Raw genomic sequence first — 24223 nt, 5'->3', positions numbered from 1 at the left:
GGCATAGTCCCAGACAGATAAATCATGCAGGCAAAGCAAGTCTGACATCAGACTCGGAGCGTACGCAATGTTGTCTCGCTGTACATGCTCAGAGAAGTTATCAGTAGGTGCAAGTCTGGCATCAGACCTCTTGCACACATGTGTTTTGCCTGCCCACACAGAGAAATCTGACTTCTCCTAATACATGGTATCCTGCACATTCAGAGAGACACCTATGGCAGCAGAAACACAGGGAAAACCACGCTCTTCCTATGAGAAATTGTACTGACCATATACAGCTGCGAGACACCATCCTATATTAAACAGGACATTCCATATCACATGGGATCCTTAGTGCTTTCTGACGTTTATTTTGTTACCCCGCCATGCTGTGATTGCCCAGGAGAGTGCAGAGGTCAACATTGGTGTACGCACATGAATTTGGTGGACAGAAGGCACAGTGTGATTACCTAATATTTAATTAGGTTACAACAATAGCACTAATGCCCTCCCCCTTGCCACATGAGCTCATCTGCAAGGCAACACGATGTCCCTACTGAAGCTTTGAGACACAGTAACCCCTGAGACATGACAATTATCAAGTCACCAGTATTGTTCCCCCCCCCCCCCATACCACAGGGATTCTTCTAGGAATTGTATTTATAATTGCAGCAAAATTAAAGTTGGGCTTTGCAGGTCACTGGTTCAACCTCCTGCTCCAAACAGGGCTATCTTCAAAGCTAACCTAGGTTGCTCAGTGCTTTGTCCAGTCTAGTTCTATCTCCATGGGTGGAAAGTCCACAGTCACTCTGGGAACGTGTTCCAGTACTAGACCTCTCACTTCGAACTTTTGTTTTCTTATGCACAGTTGGAATTTCTCTGGGTGCAACTTCTCACTTTTGTTTCTTGTCCTGTTGGTGCACATCTCAGAGAGAAGCCTTGTGCCATCTTTCTCTCGTCCTGTTGGTGCACATCTCAGACAGAGGCCTTGTGCCGTTTTCTCTGCAACTCCCCCAGGGAAGGTGAACACTGTAATTAGATCCTGGTGTCGTCAAACCCACTTCCTCAGCTTCTCCTCATACATCACGTGCTTCAGCCCCTACCACCTTAGCAGCCTCTGCTGTATGGGCTGTTGCCAGAGGACACAAAACTGGACAGTCGACATCCAATGTGACTTCACCAGCAGAGCAGCACATTCCTGCGGGGGATATTGATAATGCAGCCCTGTAGGTGTTGAACTCCCATGATGAACTTCTTTTGGCCACCAGGATGGCCAGGCCCTTTACTGCTGGGCTACTCCCAAGCCAGTTGGCTCTCATCCTGTAACAGTGTATGAGGATAGTCTGTCCCACGTTCGGGACTTTGCACTTGTCTCTGTTCACCATCACAAGGTTCTCACTGGCCCATTCCTGCAGCTTGCCAAGGCTACTCTGAGTGGCAGCTGTGGCCTACAGTATGTTAGCCGACCTCCCCAGTCTGGCGTGGAGATCAGCTGGAAACTTGCTCAGGGTGCATTCTGTCCCACCTCCTGAGTCCCTGATGACCAACCATATCAAGGACTTGCTCCAGTATTGATCCCCCGATCCCTCCTAACTGGGCATCAGTCAGACTTCAAACCAATGAGGCACTACCCTTCGAGCCTCGTGGTACAGTCAGTTTTTCACACACACAGTATGCCCTCCTCATCCACTTCTCCCCAGCTATAAAGTTACTGAGAAAGACCCTCTCAAAAGCCCTAATAAAGTCAAGCTTAAATGGCATCCTCCACTTTCCCCTGGCTCTCTAAGCCCAAAGTCAGTGATGTTGGGTCAGACATAACAACTTAAAGGCTAACATTTGCCTTTTTTCAGTTATCACTGGTCTTCTAAATGCCACAGCCTTTCAAATATCACAGGGAGTGAGCACACATAGCAACAGCGGCCACCTCCCTCAATGCTCAAATGCACGCTGTCTGCTCCAATGGACTTTAACTTGATCCTAGTGGACTGTGGGTAGGCTGCCTCCACCCCCAAACTCTGGCCTGGGAGATGTGGAACGGTTTTTTTTTCCAGTAAAGGCCAAGGTGAAGGAGGCCTGGAGTATCTCAGCCTTTTCTTTGTCTTTTATCGCCAGGTCAGCACTCAATTCTGCAGCAGGCTCACATTTCCCCTTTTCTTCCTTTTGCTGCCGATGTTCTTGTAGAAGCCCTTTTTGTTGCCCATCACGTTCTCTTCTCAGTTGGAACTCCAGCCAAGCTTTGGCTTCCCAGATTCCACTCCTGTACTAAAATACTAACCATCCTCTGCATGAAGCGACAGAATTGCAGCCCAGTGTAGTTTGCTTACAAATCCTCTATCTGTTGAATCCTTTCTAGAAATGTTATTTAAGGAAGATGGTTGTTTTTCATCCATATCTCAGCTTTTGAAAGTTGTGAGCATATGCAGGTGCCTGTTCAAGCGTTTATTTAGCTGGTACTGCGGAAGATGCCATTGTTCTAAATTATTCTTTCTTCCTTTGTTCTTTGTTGTTAGTTGGTTTGTTTCCAGTAACCTCAAATTCGGTGCAGAAGAAAAGGAAAAGGAAAAGTCTACACACATACACCTGATAGAAGGGAATCAAATAATTCATTAACTTCCTCATGCAGCTTTGACTGCTAATCCAGGTCTCCAGGATTTTCTCTAATAGTTTGTAATATTTCGGTTCTGCTTAAGCAACTTCATATGATTGTCATAAAAAAAAATCCACCCCCTTAATGAAAGAGTTCCTTCCTATTATTCAGATCTGGACTTCCTGCCCCATCCTCCTCTAAAATAAAATAAATTAAAAAAAAAAAAGAGAGAGAAATTAGCCAAAGTTTTATTAGTTGCAGTCAGCCCATAAATAAATTCAAAGGCACTTTTTTTCAACTTTCCAGATTTAGAAAAGGGAGACGTTTCTTGCTTTTCAAACACTTCTATTTAGTCTAGAGTGTCCTGAGACATCTTTCTTACACATAAAGATACCACATATTCAACATATTCTACGCTTGGTCATTGCATTGGTTGTTTTTATGTGGAGTGATGGGTCTCTTCAGTCTTCCAAACTTTCACAATAAGTGTTTCTGAAACATTTTCTATTAAAGATATGGCTCTGTACAACAGGAAGGCGTTTGAATTATGATATAGTCAGAATTGTACATATTCTGCATAATTGTGTATTACCTCTGTACTTCAGTAACATGGTTGATATTATGACAGCTGTATTTAAAGTTGCCAAAATTTGCCTTTAAAATTCCTCTTCTGGGTGTTTATAAGTTTGTCAATTTTTATTGCTGGACTGTTGCATTTATTGTCCACATTTGGGAATCTTTGAAGATGTCTGAATGTGATGAATGCCCACTTCTGTTATTATAATAAGGTCCTCTGTCACAAGTAAGGTGTGTTTTGTATTTAACACTTGATTCATCCAATTGCTCAAAGAGCTGCACGCTTATATGGATTGCCGTTAAATCTGCTCTCTCTCATAAGGGAGTGGAATAGAATTAGAACCCAAATCAGGGCTCAGCTGGTGAAAGACTGCCAAAGCACAGTGCCACTGCCCCTTTCCTGATTCTCCTTTTCCTTGCTGCAGCACAGGGAGGAGGTCCCTCCTGATGACTAGGAAAAGCCTAGGTGAACGAAAAGCCTGTCCTATGACTAGGAAAACCATAGGTGACAAAGGAGGAAAGGAGCAGAAACTGTTCCAGGAACTTCATATGATTCCCCTTATACAGCTTCATGTCAGCTGGGATTCAGAGAACCCTTCCGACGGCATATCCCAGCCCCCCCAGCACAGGAGCCATCCCAGCAACATCGAGCTTCTTCCTCCAGCTCTTTGTGTTTCTGCTGGGATATTTCCTCCCCCAGGGAAGGAGATGGTGGGGAAGGGGAGCAAGAACTTTCACTGCAATTAATGCAGCAATATGTACCTCTTAAATGTTATCTTTTAGATTCTTTTCAGCTCCAAGCACTACTCTTACTCCCTGAGAGTATTTAATTGAAATGAATGGGGAAAGTCACAGCTCTGAGACCCTTTTCTACCACAGACGAGTATACATACAATATCATCCAGCTACAGGAAAGGGATTCTGCACATCTTTCACCACAAATATGCTCCTCAGAGGGTCATCAAAACAGGAGCTGGTGTGTGGGAGCAGCAGGCTACACACAGGTAACAACTTTACTTTCCTGAAAACCCAGTCTCGCTCTTTAGAGTTCACTTTCAGGTCCTTCACAGGGTCTGTGCTGCCCTCTGTACCGTTCCTGTCATCTTTACCCAAATCTTTCAATTATAGATTCAGTGACAGCACCTGGGGAGAGGGAGGACTGAGAAAGAAGACCTCAAGAATGGTGAAAAGACAGAGCGATGGAGATGAGAGGAGATGCGGCAGCGGTGAAGTGGCTAAAACACAAGCAATGCATTCTCCAGCAATGGCTGGTGAGCTAAGGAACACAAAATCAAACCACTCCTCTCTCCAGAAGACCAATGCTGAATTTAACCCTATGGCCACACTCAGCGACAACGTTCTTTCCAGCCTCTCCCTCTGGTGTAAGAATGCTTCAGCTGGTATCTACCTTCCGAGGTCTCTAAACAGGGCCACGGTACAGGATCTACTTCAGTTGCCCAAGGCCTCCATGCGGTCCCATCTCCTTCTCCACTTTTATTCCTTTCACAGCTTTTGTCTCTTCACAGACTTCTCCACTGGTCTTGGACCCAGTTTCCCTCAGCCAGGCTTCTTCAAAGCTGCACTTAAAAGCAAGCACTATTGTCCAAACTTATCATTTTAGCATAAGTCAGTAATATTCAGTGCTCCTAAAACCTCAGCTTCTGAAGAGGAAGATGATTAGATGTTAATCTCAGCTTTCATTAAGAAAAAATTTTGTTATTTCCCTCCGGGTTTTGGAGAAAAGCTAGAGAATATAAAAAATGAAAATTCCAGGCTCTAAACCAAGTAACACAGAACGTATTATTTCAAGACACTATTTTTAAAGACCCAAGATTTCACTCGTCTCGTGACTTTTGACCAGAGACTTGGCTGAGGATTTGATTTTCCCCTCCACTGCACAGGAGTGGACGGGCAGGAAACACCTCAGAGCATAGACCAGGACCCCCCAAAATGCCCAGTTGTCTTCCGACACGCTATCCTGACTAATGTATCCCAACTCTCAACATTCCTGGAAGACCTAAAGCAAAAAGTGGGCCATTTTCCCCCACTTCCGTGCCAATGCACGCGGCAACTGCAAAAGACAAGACCAACAACAGGCAACGGGTCCGAGCCCTTCCAGTAGCCAACCTGGCCAATGACAGAATGCGACCTCATTGAGCATTTCTGATTTTTTGTTAAAAAAACCAAAACAACCCAACACTAAAACAGATTGCTTCAGGAAATTACCGTAACCCTCCTCCGCCCGGTCACCTCTGCCGCGTTATGGGGCCCAGAGACGTGTTGGGGTGGTGGGCGCTCACACATCATGGGTGCCAACCATGGATGCCCTCACACGTCTCTGCCATCAAGCTCTTGCCCCAGGTCTCCACAGGCTCAGGACCCCCGGGATCCTCACCCCCTCCCCCCCGGGGCAGGACGCCTATGGCCCCCCATGAGCATCTGCGGCTCCCGCACCCGGAGGCCGGGCCGACCCGACCGGGGGCGACCCCGGAGGCCCCAGCGGGGCGTCGGCGGCGACCCCGAGGCCTGCCCCGCCACCGCCCCCCGGCACCTATAGGGCCCGTACCCCACCCCCAGCCCCGGGCGGCGGAAGTGTGTGTAGGGGGCAGTATAGGAATTTCCTGTGACGTCCCGGCCCGGACTCCATTAGGCTGCAGCTGGGCTGAGAGGAGACAAACCCAGCGGGCAGCGAGCGGAGCGGGCCGGGCGCCTGGGGCTGCCGGGCGGGGGCTCAGGGCAGCGGCGGCCGCCATCGCCAGAGGGAGCCCCGAGCGGGCGGCGGCGCTGCCTCCGGGACCCCCGGGGGGCACAGGGCCCCGCTCCGCCTCCCCTCACCCCCGCCGCCCCCTCCCCCCCCCCCCGCCTCCCCCCCCCTTTCCTCGCCCCCCCGGCTTCCCACCACGGCCGCTCTCGGCGAGGAAACTCTGGCCTCCGCTTCCTCCTCCTCCGACTCGGACACCGGCGGAGCCTCCCCGCCCCCGCGGAAGAAAGCCCGGGCCTCCCCGGCGGCGGCGGTGGAGGGAGCAGGAGAGCCCGGGGCTTCCGCGGGCAGAGCAGGCCTCACTTCGTCCCAGTCCCCCTCGCTCCCCGCCGGGCTCGCCCCCGCCGCCGCCCCGCTCAGAGGCAGCAGCAGTAGCAGCGGCGTCGGTAGCGCCATGCAGGCCAACGGGGCAGGAGGGGGCCAGCAGCAGCAGCCGCCGCAGGGTTCGGCGGGCCCGGAGCTGGGCTGCCTGGGCGCCCAGAACGGCGAGGCCTCGGCGGGCACGGCCGCCGGCGACCAGCTGGCCCACGCCAACGGGCTGCTGCCCTCGGCCAACAGCGGCGGCGGCAGCCCCGGCGGCCTCAGCGTCAACAACGGGGTGCCCGCCGCCGGGGGCCCCGGCCCGGCCGCCGCGGAGCTGGGGGGCGGCGGCGGCAGCGCCCTGAAGAAGAAGAAGCGGCTCTCGCAGTCCGACGAGGACGTGATCCGGCTGATCGGGCAGCACCTCCACGGCCTGGGCCTCAAGTAAGTGGCCGCGGCCGCGGAGGCCTGGGGAGGCCGCGGTGGGCGAGGGGGGGAGCGCAGCCGGGGGCGAGGAAGGGGGGACCTGAAAGGGGGGTGACTCCTTCCCTCCCCGCGCCGGCTGGGTCGCCCTGACCGAAGGGCCGGGGGAGGCCCCGTACACACACACACGCCGCCCTCCGCGGGGAGGGGGCGGCGGGGGTCGCAGGAGGCCGGTGGTCCCCGCGGAGGATGGGGAGTTGAGGCGTGGGGGAGAGCGAGGGACCTCCGGAGGAAGAAGGGTCGGGGGGTGGGGGTGGCAAAAACTGCCCTGTCGCTGCCTGGTGAGTCCCCAGTGAGGAGAGACCAGTGCCTGGGTGCGAGGCAGAGCAGTGGGGACAGGCCCGCTCACAAAAAAAGAAAAAAAAGAAAAAAAAAAAAAAAGAAAAATAATAAAAATGGAGCCTGAGATGTGTTTTCTAAGCCTGTGGCCGTCAGCTCGGTTTGTACAGGCCGGGAGCTTCCCCCTGCCAGGGATGGCAATATGGAAGTCGAGTTGCACACCGATAAGGGCAGATCAATACCAATGTGTTAGTGGGGGAGAAGTTTATCTGGTAAACATAATGGAGCCTGCAGCTGGGCCGGGGTGGGGGGGGACGACACGACGACGGGGGCTGGCTTTTTGCGGATGAGCTCCAAGATTTGGCTTGTCAGCTGGGAGGAAGCGAGCGCAGACCGAACTGCCGCTTAAAGAGGCTGTTTGGTTTCACTCTGAAAACCTTCGTCCCTGTAAATGGCGAAGGCCTCTGCAGATTGGTGCTGGACACGTGTTTTTTGATAATAATCTTATCTGTCGATTAGAAAGAAACAAGTATGTTGGCGCTTTCTCAAAATCAGAATAGGAAAAAATAATTTCCCAGCGGAGCCGGGGAAGTCTAAGAATTTAATCACAATGCTCGCTTTGTGAGTAAAGCTAAAGCCAACATGTCATGATTTTTGGAAGGAGGCTAGAGAAGTCCCACGAAGTCTTCACGTAGCTCCCACAAAAGAGGTCTTCAAAACACACTGTGGAATGGGTCAACTCAGAAAGAACTCAGTACATAAAATAAATTGCCTCTGACACAAGAGGCAAGTTTACAGCAGCAGACAACTCGTGACTGTTCATAGACGACACCACAGTAAATAAGCTATTTTTAGTGTAAAAGGGGGAGGGCTACAGGTTCATGAGTTTGTTTATTTTATTTTAAGGAGCCAGTCTTTTAATATGTGATGAAGAAGAAAAAGTTAGGCCTGTGGCAGATGTAGTAGCTCCCTGTGTTGTTTTAGGGGAGAGAGGGAGGGGGTAGGGGATGGTAGGCAGTAGCTAACAGCTTTCTAGTCTGTATCTTCCTTCATGAAGTCTGTCTTCTGTGCAGGGATGGCTGTTTGTGGTGGCTGGTAAGTCACATACTTTATGGTACTTCAGCAAAGCTTTCAAGCTCATTGACAACTTGCTTTAGCTCTAGGTAGATGTTTACATGTCTCGGGCAACTGAGATAGTCTTTTTGGAGAAGTTGTCTGAACCTGGTCACAGTATTCTTACTTTATTAAAGTTACTTTTAAATATGGTTAATTGTTATCATAGCAGGCGGTATATTTGTGAGGGTAAAACTGGTCGGGTTTTTTTACACTGTATCTCTCCTGCAGCCAGACTGTTGATCTTCTCATGCAAGAGTCAGGATGTCGTTTAGAACATCCTTCTGCTACCAAATTCCGCAATCATGTCATGGAAGGAGAATGGGATAAGGTAACGTAGGGCTTATAGGACTGTATTAACCACTGTTTAAATTTATAGTATCTGTGAGAGAATTCAAAATCCAACCTCCTTATATACTTCTTTTGTTTGTTTTTTTTGTCCTTTTTTTTTTTCTTATGCCAATTTCTGCAGGCTGAGAACGACCTGAATGAACTTAAGGCCTTAGTGCATTCTCCGCATGCAATTGTGGTAAGAGGCACGCTTGAACTCTTTCAGAGCTGTATAGTTGGACTAATTGTAGTGGTGTAGTCTTTCCATATGGAGTTGGTTGTCCATAGTTCTTGTGTTCTTTTTTGTTTATTTTAAGTGGCTTGCATGCTATCGCAAACGTCATACTAATCTGAATTTTTTCATTCTTTTTTAGAATGTGAGATAGGAAGCCCGAAAGTATTGAGGCTAATATTTGGTGTACAGAATGTTTAAACTGTGTTAAACATACCTAACTGATAAAATATAAATCCTGTAACAGTCCTAAAAGAGGTCAGTTTCTGTAGAAACTGCCTATGTTGAATATTAATTTCAAACTTGAAATACTTTTCCCAATCTCTGTGATGTTTATGAGAGTCAGGTTTTCTTGAGGGGATGGAAGTTTAGAAACAAAATGCAGTAATAGTAACGTGGAGTTGGCATTGTAATAGCACATTACAAGAATATAGAGGCTGCTATAGACCATGAACAATACTGTTGCTTTTCCAGATGGCTTCTAAAGAGCAAATGTATTTGTATTGCTGTTTGGGATTTTATTTAGAGCTTTTTCTCTTTGGCTGGCTTTTTTTTTTAAAGATGAACCTAGAAATAGAGGTTTGTAGGTCCTGTGACTTGACAATTACAGTATGTATTGTTATGATTTCAGTTTCTTTGAGGAAGGTGTTCCTTGGTTTGATTTTTCTGTCTGTAGATTTAAAAAAAAAAAATAAAAAAAAATCATTACTTAGCTCTTCAAACGGCTTGTTCTGTTTTGTTTAAGTGTTGATTGTAATGAAATGAAGTTAGAACAACTAAGGTCACTTAGGAAGAAAACAGTAGCAGGGCTTTTTGAAGTGTCTGTGCTTGTCAACAATGAGGAATCAGCTGATGGCTGCTTAGCTCCACTTCTAGCTGATTCATTTGTTGTCAAGACAATTTCCTGTCTGGGGGAGGGACAGAAAGAGGGAACAGGAAGTGAAGTCGGAAAAACAGATGTTTAACAAAACATCAGAGGGTACTCGAGAGAAGTTTACATTCTGTCCTGTTAATTTGGCCCAAGCTTAGCACCTCCTAATTAGACTAGTAGTTCACTTTCTCTTTTCTCAAAGACTTCATATACATAAGATTTACTGTTCAAATAGTTTAGAATATTGCATGCAGCTTTCAATAGTTTGTGGAGACTGAAAATACAAAACCACTGTATGTGAATATGAATGGTCCTTTGAAGCAGATTTTTCTCATGTTTTGAACTACTGAAGTTATCAAGTTTCTTTGTGGTATTAAAGTGTTTTATGCATCTGGGAGTCAAGAGATTTAACTGAGTATCAATGTTGTACTTCTTGGAGAACTTAAATTTGAGGAATAAGAGGCTGTTTTCCCTCTGGTTTTTTGGAGGGCTCTGAAAGCATGCTCTTCTTTAATGTTGACATCTAACTGCTTGAATAAAACTTAGTGCAGTAAAAATGCTTGGTTTAGACTAAACTTTACCTGAAACAAATATGAACTATTTTCTTTTTAAAGTTGTTCTCCTTTATGTATACCTCATAATTTAAAACAGCATTAAATGTCTTACATGTCTGTGATGGTAAGACAATACTGACTTGCAAGGATGAGTTGAGCTCTTGCTGTGTGCTGTCTCCACCTCACACCCGCCCAGCTTTTTTGTACGTGGTTGAGATGATGGGTGGGTATTAGTGTAGTCAGTACCCGGAAAATTAGTGAAAGATCATTACAGGTAAGGAGGAATGCTTTATGCTCTGTAGGTAATCTGGACTGCGACTAAGTCAGAGCTAATGAAGGTGGTAAATGTCTTGATTAGGGAAAGTCCAGACAAGATACTGCTGCAGGTAACTCTTTAAAAAAAGAAAATTAGATTTTGGGTTTCCCTGGCTTGTGACTCATACTGTGTGACTAGACACTTCAAAAATGTGTGCGTACAAGAAGAGTGGGTACCTAAAAAGTTTAGATGACACAGAGTATTTAACAAAGTTGGGGTGTGTGTGTGTGGTAGCTTGGTTTTGGTTTGTGTTTGTTTTTTTCCTTATAGTTAATATGACCTGGACAAAATAACTAGGATATATAGCTGCTTTTGAAATGTCTGGTCTGTGAAGGGGATACGTATGTATGTTGAAAATTCTACTCTGTTTTAATTTTCTTATTTCTGCAAAGCACTGTAAGTTCTACAGGTGAAAACACTAAATGTGAAATGGCTGATCTCAATTTGTAAATCTTTGATGCTGAGCATTGGTATGTTGGGGGGACACCACACTCTGCTATTTCTATTTGTGTCAACACAACTGAGTGCTATATAGCATGTGATTAGTCATGTTTACTTTTCCAGCATGCTAGATACAGCTGTCTTGAGACAAACTCTAGAACTTTATAGTTGATTTAAAAGTTATTTTTCCTTGAGTAACATCTAGAAAATGCCAGCTTCAAGCCAGCCCAAGGTTTTGCTTACTTTAGGGCTACTCAGGCATATTATGGCATCTATTTTGAGTGACTAATTTAACCTAGGAAGAGATCTGGACGTTATTCTTCTATAGTCATCTAGAATATACTTACAAATTGTCCTCTTTTTATTTTTCGTTTGCTTAAATTGGACTTTCCCTCAATTCTGTAGGTATGCAGCCTGCAGGCAATACAACAAAAAAAGGCATTTATATCTTGTCGTTGGAGCAAAGTGCTCCACCTGGCTGCGTGGTATCCCTCTTGCTACTAGTGTTAAGGGCAGCTCCCCATGAGAAGGAATTACTCTTTAAGTGACAGGATTTGGTATGGTTGAAGTCTTGTTAAATTCTACAGGCCAGAGTATTTTCTTCCCTTTTCTTATCAAGTCTTACATTTAAGTTTTGGATGGTTTTTGACTGTATTTATCAGCATTTTACAAGACTACAGTGATGAAAATTGGGGTCTTAGTTCTGTCAGCTATAAGCAGAGAGCTGCTGTGTTGGGTTTATGTCTTAAAACATCAGGTGATAATTTCAGCATGTCTTTCAGTTACCTCCTTCATTTCAAAGGCGAGTTGTTTCAGCAGTGTTTACTTATTTATTTTGAACTCTTAGTACAGTAATAAAATTATTATGGAGCTTGTTAAGATATGCAGGTCAAAAATAACACCAAAATCTAATCCTAAAATTATCTTATTATGCATTTTACTCTTTAAACTTCTGAAGTTTTGCTACTGTAATCGGCCATCAAAATGGGTCAATTTCTTGATGGTGGTAGGGTGCTTGTCCTGTTATTTTCACAGTTGTGTTGCTGAGGCTTTCACCTTCAGTTTCTTAGTGCTGGTAAATCATAGTGCACATGAAACTTCCTAGAATTTAAAATTCTGCAAGGGGCTTTACTAACAATTAGGACAATGAAGGAGTAAAGTACTAAACATTCATGTTAGCAATCGAAAGCTGTAGTTTGAAGAAAGCAAAATGTTAGTAGTACATACATTAAAACAAACACACACACACACACACACACACACACACCCCCCCGTGTAGATCTATTAACTCTGTCTTAGTGTTGCCCCAGGGTGATCAGAGGTTCAACTTACACTTAAATAATAGCTTCTAGAAACAACAAAGTAATGCACTTTATCCTCATCCTCTCTCCAGAGATGAAAGACAGGATGAGGTAGTAATAAGTGAACAAAACAAGCCAGACTGTGGCACTGAAACTGTTGTTTTGGGCTCTTCCAAGGGTCCTGCAGAATGAAGAATCTTTGCTATAGGCTGAGCGATGGTGGTGTCTGGATTTAAGTTGCTCAATGGTAAAGAGTGTAATGATGTTGAATTGACATTGCAGACACTGAGATGATGATAACAATGTAACAGAAGTGCCTGGAATTTGTACATGGTATAATTTTGGATTATGATAATTTTTATTTCCCTTCCTTGGAAGGAAGATAAAGAATATGAATAAGCTGTTCTTCTGTGTGCAATGTGTCAGATTCTTGTTCTAGTCTACTTAAAAGGTGGGGGTTGTGCTTTTATTTTACACTTGCCAATATTATAAACAGTTCTCTTTCCTTCTAGCAGAGGTTGTTTGAGCTCTAGAAGAGAAGAGATGATGTACTCAAAATGGTCTTGTCTACCCTAAGAAGGTGGTATTGGAAGTAATGAGCAGTACTATTAGTAGTTGAGAAAATGAAGACAAAATTCAGTTGTTCAGTGAAATCTGTTTGTCAGCAAAGTCTATAGTTGCACAAAAACAAGTGGCAGGAGGCCATGAGTGTCCCGATAGAGAGAATGACTTGAAATGCAATGTCACTGGAGTGTGACTTTTGCCTTAAGGATGTTGTATTCATGCCATTGTTTGAGTATGCTGTAGGGCAAGTTTTGGAGCAGTTATCAAAATAGCTTAGAAAATCAATGTAATTTCCCTGTCAACAGTTTGCTCTAGTCACTGCCTTTTGCTATAGATAAGTTACAATTTCAAACTGCTTATCTTTTATGCTAATTCTCCATTATGTTAACAGTAGACTCCTGCATGACGTGTGCGGTGCTGTGTTGTTCTGAAGGCTTTTATATTCCTAATATGCCAAAGTCACACATGATACTGACTTATTTTTTAAATTGTACTTTCTGAAGTTAGATGTCTTTGGATAACTTGGCAACAGCATTCTGCATGGTAGTGTTCCTGTAATGCTTCCATGGAATTGTTAGGACTGGTGTTGCAAAAACTGTTTATTAGGGTTTTCTGCACTTCTAACTTTTTCCCCTAAAGAAATGAAATTAACATGCCAAGTCCTAAAAGTAGGCAGTAATTCGATACAGATACGGTTATCACATTTAAGGGAAAGATGATATAATTTTATTAAATATTACATGCAGTGAATGGAGAAGTAAGAGTTGGAGGGATTATGGGTTTTATTGCAAACTGGAAATATCAGATTATTTATTTTATTTTTAATCTGATGGTGATCATCAGTGTGAGGTGACCAAGAGGAGTAAGGTGTGGTATGTGGCATGGGCATAGCTGGGAGAGGAAGCCCTTATCCCTCCTGCTGCTTGTATATAAGCCAACAGCATGAGCTCTGCTGGCTTTCTGCATAGAACCAACCACCAGGGCTGTAAATCATTGGGATGTCTTTCTTTTGGGTGTCTACATGTCAGAACACCAAAAAATGTCTCACCTGGAAGAAACGCAGTGATGCTCTGATAATTCCAAATTCAAATAAACTAAGGAACTGGGTAGGGAATGTAATATGGGTTTGCCTGTCCTGTACAAGACAAGAGTACCACTGACATGTTAGTGCATAAATCGCCTTCACTCCGTTTTATGCTTCACAAAGTTGTTTGTGGTGAGTTAATAGCACTGTATGTGGAAACTTTACCCTTTTGAAGAACTGAACATCTCTGAAAACTAAAACTGCTTTATGCTTTAACTTTGGATTTTACATACAGTAAGCCTCAAACTTTCACGGAAGCTTTAACAGGACAGGAGCATCTTAAACTTCCTGATTATCCCTCTGCTTCAGGAGGCTCGCAGAGTGTTTGAAACAGAGTAAACATTGACCAAATATGAGCATGAAAATAGTGAGGTGCCGGAGGTCTGACAAGGCAAAGGAAACTGGTGATTGAACTGGTGGTGTATTCATTAGAAAAGCAAATGTAATTTGCTAGGTTTAATCTTTATACTGTTTCTCAGCGATACATCTTCAGAATTTACATTTTCCTCTTTAACCTGGTGAGTCTCGTGGACCAGAAATGACTTTTCTCTCTGGTAACTGCTAGCAGTAAAGAAGATGTGCAAACACAGAATAGTTGGTTTCATCCAAATACAACAAACTGTGTTTCTAATAAATTGATGTAAAAAATTTCTTGGACTTCAGGTTTTTGAATATAGTAAATGAATGCTTTTTCTTTTTTAATCCACAAACAGTTGTTGTTGGAATAGCAGGCTTAATTTTTTTTTTTTTTAAAAGTAAACAACCAAAAACTGTACAAGATGACAGGAACACTATGAAATAGCAGTGATTACTTCTGAGAAGTGATTTCTAAATATAGGAAGCTTTTTTTTTTTTTCTGTAATCCTGAAAAATGATACAACACCCAAGGAAAACAACTTAACATGGGACTACAAAACAAAACCTGGGGTGGTGTCAATTTGTTATTGCTGTATGTTATACAGCTATGCAAACAATCCCTGTTAGCTCCTGTGTAAGCAGTACAAGAACTTGTCGAGGTGGCCTGTTGTGTTCTGTGCTGTGCTGCAGTCCTAAGTATGTGATTTAGCTACTTTTTGGGTGCTTTTCTTGATGGAATGTAAGATTGGGAAGCCTGTCTAGTTCAGGGTTTGAAGAACAGTGACTGAAAAGGGAGTGAATGTGAAAATGAGTGAAAGGGGGATCTGAGAAATGAGATAGGAAGATAGTTGGAGCCCATAAGGCAGGAAGGAAATTCATGGGTGACTTAATTGCTGTGCTGTTGTTGAAAAACCCAGCAAAAAGAAAATGAGTAATGAAACATTACATATAGCTGCATTTCTGAAGGGCATAGTAGAATGGTTTCTACTGTTCTGTTTAGGCTCAAACGTTTTCTGAAACTTCAGTCAACCTTTTTCCCCTGACTGCTGCTTTCTGTCATGTCAGAGGATGAAGTTTTTGCTGCTGCAGCAGAAGTACCTGGAATACCTGGAGGATGGCAAGGTCCTGGAGGCACTTCAAGTTCTACGCTGTGAACTGACGCCTCTGAAATACAATACAGAACGCATTCATGTCCTCAGTGGGTAAGTGTTTGGACTCTGAGAGCTCTTTCAGTGGGATTTACTGAGGAATTCCGTAGCTTTTGATAGCTGACACTGTAGAAACTCAAACACTATTAAAGCCATTATCGTGTTGATTAGTGAGATATGCTAAAATGGTGAGTAAAGAAGAGTTTTCAGTAGACGGTGTTCTGTTTCAGATGCTTGAAAACAACCTGGTTATGATTTAATTTTATAATACTAGAACCCAAATTAATACATACACATGCATAGTTATCTGATCTTGAGAATTATTAACTGTTTTCTTATAAATGAATAATTAAATGAATGTAGTCTGGTTTGTTCTTAGATGAAAATAAGACATTTCTTCCTTCCCTAAAATCGGTTTTGTTTACTTTTTCTGTTGCCTATTTGTAGACACTTCTTCTGATGATGCATGTTTGTATGGAATATTTCCTTGCCTTTTTTCCTATCAGTCTGAAGCCTAAGTCACCTGTTGCCAGTTCATTAAGAATGTTATTATATATATCATGCTTAAAAGTGAAAAGAATGATTCCAGATAGACTTGGTCTGTTGGTGTGTGTGCACTTTATTTTTTAAACAGGTATCTGATGTGTAGCCATGCAGAAGACTTGCGTGCAAAAGCAGAGTGGGAAGGGAAAGGAACAGCTTCCAGATCTAAACTTTTGGACAAACTCCAGAGTAAGATGTTCTAGTGTTTAGAATTTATTCTCACCTCTGTAAATCCAGTACGTCTTGCGTAATGGCGTATCTGAGGGAATTTACTTTAACTGCATTTGCTGGTGGCTGTTCTTGTATTTCTTGCTTAATGGGGATGTCTTTAGGTGCCTTTACCCTTTGGTCTTCTGTATCTAACCTTTTGCCTTCTCTGATAAACTATTTGTAACGGGAGCTCTTACTTCTTAGTTCTGCTGCATGCAATAATAGTGTAACTCAGTGATTAAATGTGTGCTTCAGACTAGGGTAGATTGTTCTGTAAATGCCAGCTCTACCGAGAGATTGAAACTAAGAGTGACCTGTAACCACTAGTGACACTAGTACTGGTTGATAGTGGTCTCAGACTTTGGTATGAATTATGGTTCTTCCTCTCTCTCTTGTGGCTGGTATAATACTACGTATCAGAGTTGTAAAATCCATGGTATTCTATGTTTTGATAGTGTTAATAGAGAATTCCTTAAACACAGCTGATGCTGTTGTTTATGATGGTAAATATTTTGTTAAATGGTGGGGTTTGACTTAGCTTGTGTAAGTGGTACTTCTTGACTAGGACAACAGATACTGTAACTACAAATACCCTGCATACAGTTCCGGTCTCTGGAAGTTCATGCTTCTAATTCCAGATGTATAGCTGTAAATCTGTCAAGCTGTGTGTGTTCTTTTCCCGTAGCTTTTAAGCTTTATTTACTAAGGTCTCTTCTAAAAACACTCAAATCAAATATGCTGTTACTTGTAACTTGGTCTTGATATATCTGGTTTTTTTTTTTCTTAATTACTCTTTTAAAGCGTACCTACCCCCATCAGTGATGCTTCCTCCAAGGCGTTTACAGAACCTGCTACGTCAGGCTGTGGAACTACAACGGGACCGGTGCCTATACCATAATACCAAACTAGACAGTAATTTAGATTCTGTCTCGCTGCTAATAGATCATGTTTGTAGTAGGTAAGAGACCCTCGCTACTTCTAAGATGGGCAACAGTATCTTTTCTTTGTCTTTTAAGATAATCGTACCTACTGTAAAAAGGAACATGACAACTATTCTGAGTTCGTTTAACAGGAGTTGATGGGGAAAAGACAGTTCTCATTAAATAAGTAGTTGGGGGGGGAGGAGAAAAGGTGTGTATGAGACTTTGGTAGCTGGATATGGGGTAATGGAGTCAGACTGAAGCTTTAAAATTTTAATCAGATGGATATGAATAGAATATATTACTATGCTAATCCTTAGCCACTTGTTTCTTATAATTTTGGACAGTCGGTCTGTTTATTCATCAACACGTGGTTGCTGTGTTTTTTTTCCACTGGAGAATCACTAGTATGTGACTTATCCAGACTGTCTTCAAGCTTGCTGGAATGTAGGAAGCCTACTGAGGCATGCTTCATGAAGTCAACTTTCAGCTTCAGCTTTTAATAGTGGACAGTGAGGTGCTTTTAGACACAAAGGTTAAAACAGAGTAGAAATGTGCAATCAACATTTCTGTTTTACATAATGTGTAATGTGAATGCTATAAAGAACTATTTTATCTGATTTTTAAGGTAGTAAGAATTGAATGTCTCTTACACCTCTGTATTAGCTCTTAAGGCTACCTGGATAACTTTTAACAAAACTAACGCTGATTCTGAATCTTCAGGATGCCATACTGCAGTAGATGTGAAGCAGGAAGATGTTTGTTTGTAACAAATGGCTGACTTCAGTGGTTTCTCCTCATCCAGCAGAACTCGGCCAATGACCTAAAAACTCAGTGTAGCTTTTATGGAAAACTGTGCATGGTGTAATAAGGGAATGATGGCTAGGACACCTATAAAATATATGATACCCTTATATGTTTGTTCATGTAAAAGACCCAACCCTTGGGCTTACAGGGGAGTTTTTGTTTTCATGTTAGGATTAGCTCCTCTGAGGAAGTCAAGTACTGATAAACTCACTTACAGAAACTTTCTGAACTCAGCTGCTTTGCCTTTCGTTCTTGGGTTACTTGGAATCTGTTTTTAAAGATGCAGACTTCCATAGTACTTCACTGTCGCCGTGTTAAGGTTTTAAAATTAATATCCTTGGCACTTCATGTATTCAAGTAACTTTTTTAGACTATTGTCTAGCTTGCAATTCTGCTACATCACATTGTTGCAGCAGTTTTGTGTGTGTGTGCCCATTTTTAAGAGCTATTGGAAATGATCAGATACTGGAATTGTGGCTTCCATGCTTCAGAAGTGAGTCTTAAAATCGGACTAATGGAAAAGAGATTTCATTTTAGTCTTTCTGCAAGTCCCTAAATAACATTGGATGTTCAGTGGGGGTTTGTGATTCCTCAAACCCCAACGAGCATTCAAGCCAACTGTAAAGAACCTGGTTTACTGAAGTTGGACTAACTAAAGCCAGATATAAAAGATATTATATGCAACAAATCTGGACTTGAATGTCACCTCTCTGAATCTATTTGCTGACATAAGTTTGGCCATAGGTGGTGTGTTTGTATTTATTTTATTTCCCACTTAATGTGGTACTTCCTAAGCTTGCATATTTGGTATGTATACATACATACATACTTGTGACTACTTTAATGTCAAAAAAAAACCCCACTTCAAAACAAAGGCTTCCATCCTGTCCGCAACTCAACCTGTTGTACCTACCTATTGCAGGGATCTGAGATCAGTGTGTGGTGCGCTGTACGTGCTGCCATGCTTGGGCATGATGAGGTGAGTTAAAGACAGTGGAAGCCAAATTTGGATTAAACTGACAGAAGTAACAGTAGTCTAATAGCTTAGACAATTTAAGTTCTGTAATACTTAAATGATGGAACACTGATAACTTCCCCCTTTTTATTTGGAACTAATCTGTTTTGGACCTCTGGCAGTATTTTGATCCAGCATGCTTGAATTGCACTAATAGGTAGAATATTTAACTAAAACTTAATCCCTTCGTAATAGTGGGAGATAAGAGGGAGAAACCGCTGGGAGTGAAGGTGAGGGATTTCATCTCATTATGTCTGAGATTTTGATAATAGAGAATTGATGCTCTTGGGGGTGGTCATTTTTTGTTTTGAGAGCCTTCAGCCTAGTTGGGTTTTGTTCGGTTCCCCCCCCTTTTGTCTCATCTTTTGTCTTTGATGTAAGTAAACTTTAGTCTGAGTTTACAAAGAAACAGTGAAGCCTACATGAGAGGTGAATGCTGCTGCTTTCTAGGTACTAGCTTAATGTAGCGTTTTTGAAAAAGAACTATTGTGGGAGTTGTGGAATAGATCTTCCATTGTACATATGGGGAATAAAAAAGGAGATGTTTGATTTATGATTTTAAACTTTGTAAATACAACAAGAGACAGCTTTCTTAGATACTTTATTTCAGTATGTGAACAACATGACTCGAGCGTGTTGTGCTGAACAGAATTTGTAGTGAAACACTTCAAAAAAGAAAAGAAGAAAAACCTTTGAGCTGCAATAATATCTAAACCAGAAACTGTTAGACAACTGGTTTTGGTTTCTTGTTTCGAGTCTGCTGCTATTTCCTTTTGCAGAAGGGTTATTTAACGTATGCTTTGCTATCTGTGGAGTCAAACCTGCTGGACTCTCTTTCATTAGTTAAAAGAACTTCTTGTGAGGGCACTCTGATCTGACTGGATTTCAAATATAATTATAGTATTCAATATTGGGACGTCTGCAGCAGCTCTATCAACTGTGCCTGTTACCCTTTTTAGGAACCTAAAGACCACCTTACTATGAAGATCATGTACTCCAGCCTTATACTGCTTGCTTTTCATGTCTGTAGAACCTTGGCTGTTTTTCTTTAAGTTTTGAAATACAAGAGCTATTGTTCTATACAATATTCTTTAAAATGAAAGATACTGAAAGGGCTCTTCTGGGACACAGTGTGCCCCTTGTACTTTGTATGAGTTATGGATAAAGTCTCTTTCACCTTCTAGAGCAAATTGCTGCACCGAGGAGAAACATTAACTTACGACAATATGGCTAAATAATAACAAAACGCTCTTCCTTAAGTACACATACCTGTGTAAGGGCTTGCCTACTTCCCTCTAGACTTCAAGGAAAACAAAGTCGTCTTTCATGGGTGGGGCTTTTTACCTTGGGCTCAGTGTTGTTCTAGTGGCAGCTAGAGAGCTTCTGGTCAGTTTAGAGCGGGAGCAGAACAGCATTGCATTTTCTCTAAACAAGTAAGTAGATGTACCCAAGGAAGCCAACGACAGATACGGATGTGTAAACGTACTTTTTGTTTATCCTCCTCTGCCATAAGGCAGGAAATGAGGGTTATATGGTCGTTTAGTGCTGCTCGATAGTCTTCAAGCCTGGACTGGGAAGCATCTTCCAGTATAAGAAAATGGATTGAGAGGATATAGACACTGTATTAAGCAGAACTTTTTCTACCTTCTGGTAAGAAGTAGTTTTTCACGTGTCTGTTAGCCTGGCTACCACCAAACTGTATTTTTAAACACCAATTTCAAGGAAGTAGGGTGTTGTTTTTTAGGCCAGTTTATCTCCAGGGATAAGTACAACTGTACATTCACAGAGACTTTTGTGTTACATTAGTGCCACTGTGTCCCATTAGAGTTGTGTTGCCCTGAGCACCATAAAAACTCAGCGTAAGGCTAAAGCACTGCAGGATCCCTGCAATTCAAGAAAAAATGTTGGTGGTTAGAGACTGCCTTTTAGTGCCTCTGAACAGTGAACTTGTCATTAACTGCAGTATTACTTATAAAAACAGTCATGTACTGTAAAAGCCTACATTTATTTTGTCTTAGCTCTCAAATTCTTATGCAGCAGGCAAGCTATAAATAAAATAAAATTTGTCCCCAGTTCTTGCATAACTTCATATTTGGACTGTTAGCTTTTCCTCGGTATGTAACTAGAAGATCAAATATTAGCTCTAGAGAAATGTTTGACTCTTTTTTTTCAGTAGTTTATCATATAATATTTTGTTTGATAAACACTTAATGTTTTACAAAATAACATAGATTTTGTGAGGGAAAACAGTTCAACTGGAAAGCTCATAATGATATCGTTAGTTATGCTTAGATACTGTATGTGATACTTTGCAAAGAAAGAAAAGTGGCACAAAATGAAGGCAAAGAAACACCTACCTTATTGCAAGATCACGTTTAAGAAAAAGAAAGACTATTCTTTTACTCCACTTTTATGTAAGAATCACTTCTAAAGACTTGGCAAGATACAATGAGTTAGGTGCTTACAGAAACCTCACATGTAAACAAAACTTTGCATGCAGGGTTCAAAGAGGTTTGGACTGCAGTATTTTCCTATGCATCATACAAGTGTGTAGTAATAACCTGTTACACTGCTAATGAGGTCAGTTTTATTCCAAGTTTTATGAAACCATAACAAATTATGTGAGTGGAATAGGAATAGTTCTAAGTTCTTAAAATTAGTTGCGATTCGCTTGGTGGTGTGAGCTTTTTAGCAGTTAAGACTTCATTCTGTACATATTTGAAGCAGCTGTTAATAGAGGAATTTTCCAAGTTGTCTGGTCTTGCATTTAAATAAGTTTTTGTTTTGGTATTTACTAGTTCGATTTAAAAAAAAAAAAAAACAAACCAAAAATCTCTTACTGCTTTCTTATTAATCTGCGACTACGTCCCTTTCTCTTCCCAGGAAACAGTTCCCATGCTATACACAGCAGATACTAACGGAGCACTGTAATGAAGTCTGGTTCTGTAAATTCTCTAATGACGGCACTAAACTAGCGACAGGATCTAAGGACACAACCGTTATTATATGGCAGGTTGATCCAGTAAGTGTGCAACGTGTGTTAAATGTGCATGACTTGTCTTTCCCTAGCCTCTCTCTTCTTTTTTTCCTTTCTAGAATAGTTTGATTTTTGCCGGACAGGCTGTGCCTGCTGGCTGGGGTGTTTCTCTGGGGTATAAAAGACTGAAAATCACAGTCAGTGTATCGTAGAACCACAGAATGGTTTGGGTTGGAAGGGACCCTAAAGATCATCGAGTTCCAACCCCCCTGCCATGGGTGGGGGCACTTCCCACCAATGTAAGGTGACAATGGAGGGTGTTTGAAAACCTGGTGCCTGAGTGTAAGGGGCTCAAGCTGTTGGCTGCTTTGGGGCAGGAACTTTGAGTGCCACTGACCAGTAGGACAGGACAGAGCCTGCTGGTGCCCTCCAGAGGAGGAGAAGCACTGGGTGAGAATGGAAGGGGCACGACAGCGAGGAATCTTCCTTCTAAATCACTCTTACCTGGAGTTCTTCCAATCTGTGTATGGGACTTACCTTGTTATTACTAGTAGTACACTTGAATCTAAATACTCTATCTGTTTTGCCATTTTATTACTTAGTTCTGAGTAATAAAATGGTGTATCGGTTACACTGCTTCGTGCTAGTTGCTGTTGTAAGATTTGCCTTGGCTTGAGGTGAAGATTTAAACCCTTGTCAGAATTCACTGACAAGTGGAAGTGCACCCATCCATTTCCTTACAGACTGTGGGTTTAAGACTGATACTAATGCGTGGTACTATTTCTCTTACATGAAATATCCTACAGCTCCAAGATTTATCTTTCCTACCCATATCTATTCTTATGTAAATCAAAAGATGGAGCGGTGAATCTAAGACTGTTTTAATTGACTTGTAGAAGTTATACGAAAGCAGGTCCATATATTTTGTAACAATTGAAAACTGAATAAACTTGAACATAAGCACGCAATATTTGAAGTTGTTAATCCTTGTAAAATACTATCAGAAGTAAGATTCTTACAGTTTTTAACCCGCAAACTGGTATGCGAAGTGGAAGATGAAGTGTTTTGGCAGTTCCATACTGGCTTTCAGTAGGATTTGAGAGCTGAATTTAATCCTTTTCTTCCATATAGGTTAGGAAGCCATATAATTTGAGTCCTTTTTGTTGTTAAGAACTTAAAATCCTGTTGTATGTGCATAGCGGTTATGTAGCCTGTGAACTAATAGCAAGGGCTATGGATTTTTCAGGCCTAGAACCGTTGTGGTCGGTTTGTTACTGGAACCAGTGTGCTCTGGGCCAAGACATGCGTAGCAGCATAATCTGATTTATCTTATTTCATTAGGAAATTATGTGTATTTTTTGTAGTTTTTTGTTCGTTAATGGAGTAATTCTAAGTAAATTAAGGATCAACTGTTTTTGCAGTTGACTTGTCACTTGATTGTAGAGGCCCATCTTCCTTTTATATTGATGGGTTTTAATACCCAACATCTTGATTAGCACATTTTATAGCTAATTGTTAGCTAATACCTGGTTAATCAAACAAAATAAATGTTTTGTGAGTGGTTTAGGCTAACTCTGGCCAAGGGTTGATAAAGGAACAAAATCTCTAATATATAGTTAGCAGCTTTCTAGAATTTTATCTTTGAGTACTTTTTTAAAAAAAAAAAACACCACACAACCCTTTCAAGGAGGTGGATGCCTAAATAACATTAGGACACACAACTTTAAATAGTTCATTTTCATATTTGCCAGAGCACGCTTCTCAAATTTCCTGTAGCAGTGGACAACATCTTTTGAACCACAAGCTTAATCAGGTTTTCAAGGTTTTAGGTATTTAGAATTATTCTAATCTGTATGTATGAACTACAGGGAAACATCCATCCAACTGTGTCTGGGCAAGTGATGGGAGAACGCTGTTCTAAATAAGCAGTATTTCTTTTTCCACACATGCTTCATGTGTGTGAGAATCCTTTATTTCTCCCCTTCTTTTCTTCATCACACCTCTTGAAGGATAACGATGCTGCTTCTGTATCTCTTCTTCATTTCATACCATGAATTTCTTACTTCTTTTCTAAGACCCAGCTACATGTCTAAGCTGTCTTAACCCATGCTTCTGTTTTTCATTTTCATTTGTTCATTTTGAGGTTCTTATACAGACTCAGCAGCATTAAATAATGTCTTGAGTGAACTAGGACGTCTGTGGAAGACTTTTGACTGTTTTCTAAGCACCGCAGAATCTCTAGAGCACAAAGGATGAGCACAGTGGGCGCATCACCCTGTCTGGCACGCGTCTTCTTGGATAGAGCTCTCTAACCTGTTCCTTACAGAAACCTCCCTTGTTTTTCTGTGCTTTCTAAAAAACTGTTGACAGGTTTTTGGCTTTTCAGCTGAGGAGCTCAACTACTACAGGCTTAAGTTGATACCTGAATAGTTGTTTCTTCTACATAACAAAAATCTGGGAAGCTGTATGTAAGGG

At 42.2% G+C, this 24223-nt stretch overlaps 1 protein-coding gene across 1 annotated transcript in view; it reads left to right on the top strand.

The window, feature by feature from the left end:
* Positions 1 to 6297: 6297 nt before the first annotated feature.
* The window catches only part of WDR26 (WD repeat domain 26), a 33349-nt gene continuing 15423 nt past the window's right edge, over positions 6298 to 24223 (top strand). The window contains exons 1-7 of the mRNA XM_074166833.1: positions 6298 to 6647; positions 8310 to 8409; positions 8551 to 8607; positions 15194 to 15330; positions 15911 to 16008; positions 16831 to 16987; positions 21655 to 21793. Of these exons, the coding sequence (XP_074022934.1) occupies positions 6298 to 6647; positions 8310 to 8409; positions 8551 to 8607; positions 15194 to 15330; positions 15911 to 16008; positions 16831 to 16987; positions 21655 to 21793 (1038 nt within the window). The remainder of the gene's footprint in view (positions 6648 to 8309; positions 8410 to 8550; positions 8608 to 15193; positions 15331 to 15910; positions 16009 to 16830; positions 16988 to 21654; positions 21794 to 24223) is intronic.

The sequence above is a fragment of the Numenius arquata genome, chromosome 2, assembly GCF_964106895.1.
Source record: "Numenius arquata chromosome 2, bNumArq3.hap1.1, whole genome shotgun sequence".
In the NCBI taxonomy this organism is placed as follows: Eukaryota; Metazoa; Chordata; class Aves; order Charadriiformes; family Scolopacidae; genus Numenius; species Numenius arquata.
This window is presented reverse-complemented; position numbering and strand designations above follow the sequence as displayed.